Below are 2,835 nucleotides of genomic sequence, written 5' to 3'. Positions count from 1 at the left end.
CAAAATAAACAAATCAATCACATACCAGAAGGAGGGGCCACACTTATGGGAGAAGTTTCAATCGGCGAATTCAATTGATGTCCTCCCTTGACACCATGATCCTTACCACCAGGACAATGAGATCCAATTGGTGTATCATTATGAGAATTGCAATCACCTACTTGATTCAAAAAGAACCAGAAACAGAAATTACAAAACATCAGATGACAAAATAATGCAAACGAACGCTGACAACTAACAGAGCATAAACCAATATGCAGGATGATTTAGGAAACTAGATAAACATCAAACAAAGTAAACAAAAGCCTAAAATAAGCACTCCACATACCCTGAACTCCTCCTCCCATTCTGCTCGGCGAAGACATGGCGTTTCCCTGCAGCACAACGACGAAGTGATAGATATAAGCAACAAAATCGGCGAAAATCTCACGAAACCCTAGATCCACCTTGCTACACACGAGTATCGACTCCAAATCGAGACAAAATCGGCTGCCTACGGAAAAATTACACAAGCAAAAATAGAAACAGCAACTACGAGAGTAACAAAACAAGACGAGGGGACGATCAACACCGAGAACAAGCGGAACGTACCACAAAAAAGGTGCGGCGACGGAGGCGGCGGCAACGGCAGGGAGGGGGAGGGTGCGGCGACGGGAACGGACAGGAAAGGGCTGCGGGAGCGCAGCGGCAAGGGCTTGTGGAGCGGACGACGACACGGAATGCAGGAATAAGAACTTCTTGAGGGCGGCGGTTCCTCGGGCGACGGCGGTTGCTACGGGCGACGGCGGTTTTGCTCGAGGGAGGAACTGCAAGGGAGGAGAGGGGATTGTTCTCGGTCTCTCTCCCTGTCAGCGGAGCGGTGGGATCGCCTGGAACGGACACGTAGGAGGCCCGCGTGTGGCAAAGGGCAACATAAAACGGACCGGCCCAAAAATGGCCCGGCTAAAATAAAAAAGACCACATCAAAACACACATGATGCAGTTCTCTGTGAAGAACAATGAAGTTCGATCGGTAAAACAAAATAAAATAAACGTAGTTCGTAAAAAAGTTAAAATCAAAAACAGCACGCATGTTAAGAAAACACATCCGAAAAGAAAAAGTCTACCTCAAAATAAGTGCCACACAAAAAAATGGGGGGGCCCAACCCCTACCCCTCCCGTACCAGGGACTGCAGTAAGTACAGGCAAAAAAACAGATGCAGTACGCAGCACTAGAAAAATGCAGTGCATTTCGTTACATGAAGCAGTACGGTTTAGCAAATCCAGTTCCGGATTACCTACATGAATAAATACACGGTATAGAACACAACAAAAAACTCGTAAAATTACGGAATACATTGTACTTTATTCAGGGGCTGCAGCAAGGACATGGAAAAAAATACTGTGAAGTAAGCACCTGTACACAGAATGCAGTTCTCTACTGTAGACGATGTAGTGCGGAACTGTAATCAATGCAGTTTCATTGTCATGCAGGATACATATAAACGTGACAAAATGCCCGTTCGCACAAATAGTGGTGGTTAAAAAAAATTACTGATCAAAAATAAAAAACCACGTTAAAAAACACCATGTTCGCATACAACCACCCAATCGGAGCGGTTCCATCGCCACCAGCCCACGATAACAGACGCAACACCAACCCACGATCTGCACAAACCGCATCGTCAGCGAGATCGTGCAGTTCATCCGATGCGGCCATCCCACCCCGCGCCCTCCCCTTAAATTCAGACCCCTGCCATAGGCCTTCTCATCCACAACAACACAAGTATCCATTGCGCTGCCACCAAATCGCTCCATCACATCCATCTCCACGCAAAACACCAAGCCCTACTATCGTCCATGGCGTTCGCCGACGAGTACAAGGACGTGGAGGCCCACGGCAACACCAAGTTGCACATCATCCACACCAACGACAAGAAGCAGATGGCGATCACCCTCCCGCAGTACGAGCGCCACCTCAGCCTTCAGCGCCACAAGATCGTCGGCATTGATCTCAAGTACAACAACGAGCCTGAAGCGACGCAGAAACCCGCCCTCTGCCAACTCTCCATCGGCAAGAAACACACGGTGCTGCTCTTCCAAGTTAGCGCCGCTGAAAGGTGCACCGTCTTCGACAACTTCCTCGCCGACCGCAGGTACACCTTTGCAGGCTTCTCCATCGACGGCGACAAAACCAGGCTAGAGCGTGTCAATCTGGAGGTCGCCAACTTCATCGACATCCAGAAGGAGTGGAGGGTGCCCGAGGCAACCAAGGAGTTGGACTCCCTTGGAGACGCCTCCGGCATGCTCAACGACGACTACTACAACAACATGAAGAAGAAGATCACCGACGACGAGCACAAGCGTTGGGCCACCCTGCCTCTGTCCATGAGGCACATCGAGTACGCGACAAAGGACGCCTATGCAGCGTACGAGATATGGAACCGCATCACCCTCACCCAGGACGGGCTTCGCCGTGCAAAGCTGGAGAAGGAGGCCCCCAAGAAGAGCGTCAGGAGCAGCTAGGGAGAGACGCTAACTGGTGAAGAAGAAGATGGTGCCGGCCAAAGAGCCACCAATGCCAGTGTTGTTTTAGAATTATCATCAAATTTGCTTGATGTTATTTGCTTATGTATCGTTAGTTTGCTTGTGATCATTTGCTTTTGCTGAACTTAGTTTGCTTGCCATGCAGAATCGCTTGTAATGATGAACTTTGATTATGTTAGATTGCTTTCTATTGAAATTAGTTTGCTCATGATGAACTTGTCGTACAGAATGCCGGTGATAATTTTTTTTGTTTGCTTTTGTACCATTAGATTCGATCAGTGTGCAAAACGAAATAAGATGCAGTGTGCA

The 2,835-nt window shown here is 48.4% G+C and overlaps 1 protein-coding gene across 1 annotated transcript; it reads left to right on the top strand.

The window, feature by feature from the left end:
• The first annotated feature begins 1,839 nt into the window (after nucleotides 1-1,839).
• On the top strand, nucleotides 1,840-2,505 carry LOC141027222 (uncharacterized). The gene has a single exon (XM_073504205.1). The coding sequence runs from the start codon at nucleotides 1,840-1,842 to the stop codon at nucleotides 2,503-2,505; it is 666 nt and encodes a 221-aa protein (XP_073360306.1).
• The last annotated feature ends 330 nt before the right edge of the window (nucleotides 2,506-2,835 follow it).

Source organism: Aegilops tauschii, chromosome 7, assembly GCF_002575655.3.
Source record: "Aegilops tauschii subsp. strangulata cultivar AL8/78 chromosome 7, Aet v6.0, whole genome shotgun sequence".
In the NCBI taxonomy this organism is placed as follows: domain Eukaryota; kingdom Viridiplantae; phylum Streptophyta; class Magnoliopsida; order Poales; family Poaceae; genus Aegilops; species Aegilops tauschii.
The sequence above is the reverse complement of the archived record's forward strand: the minus strand, read 5'-3'. Positions and strand labels throughout refer to the sequence as shown.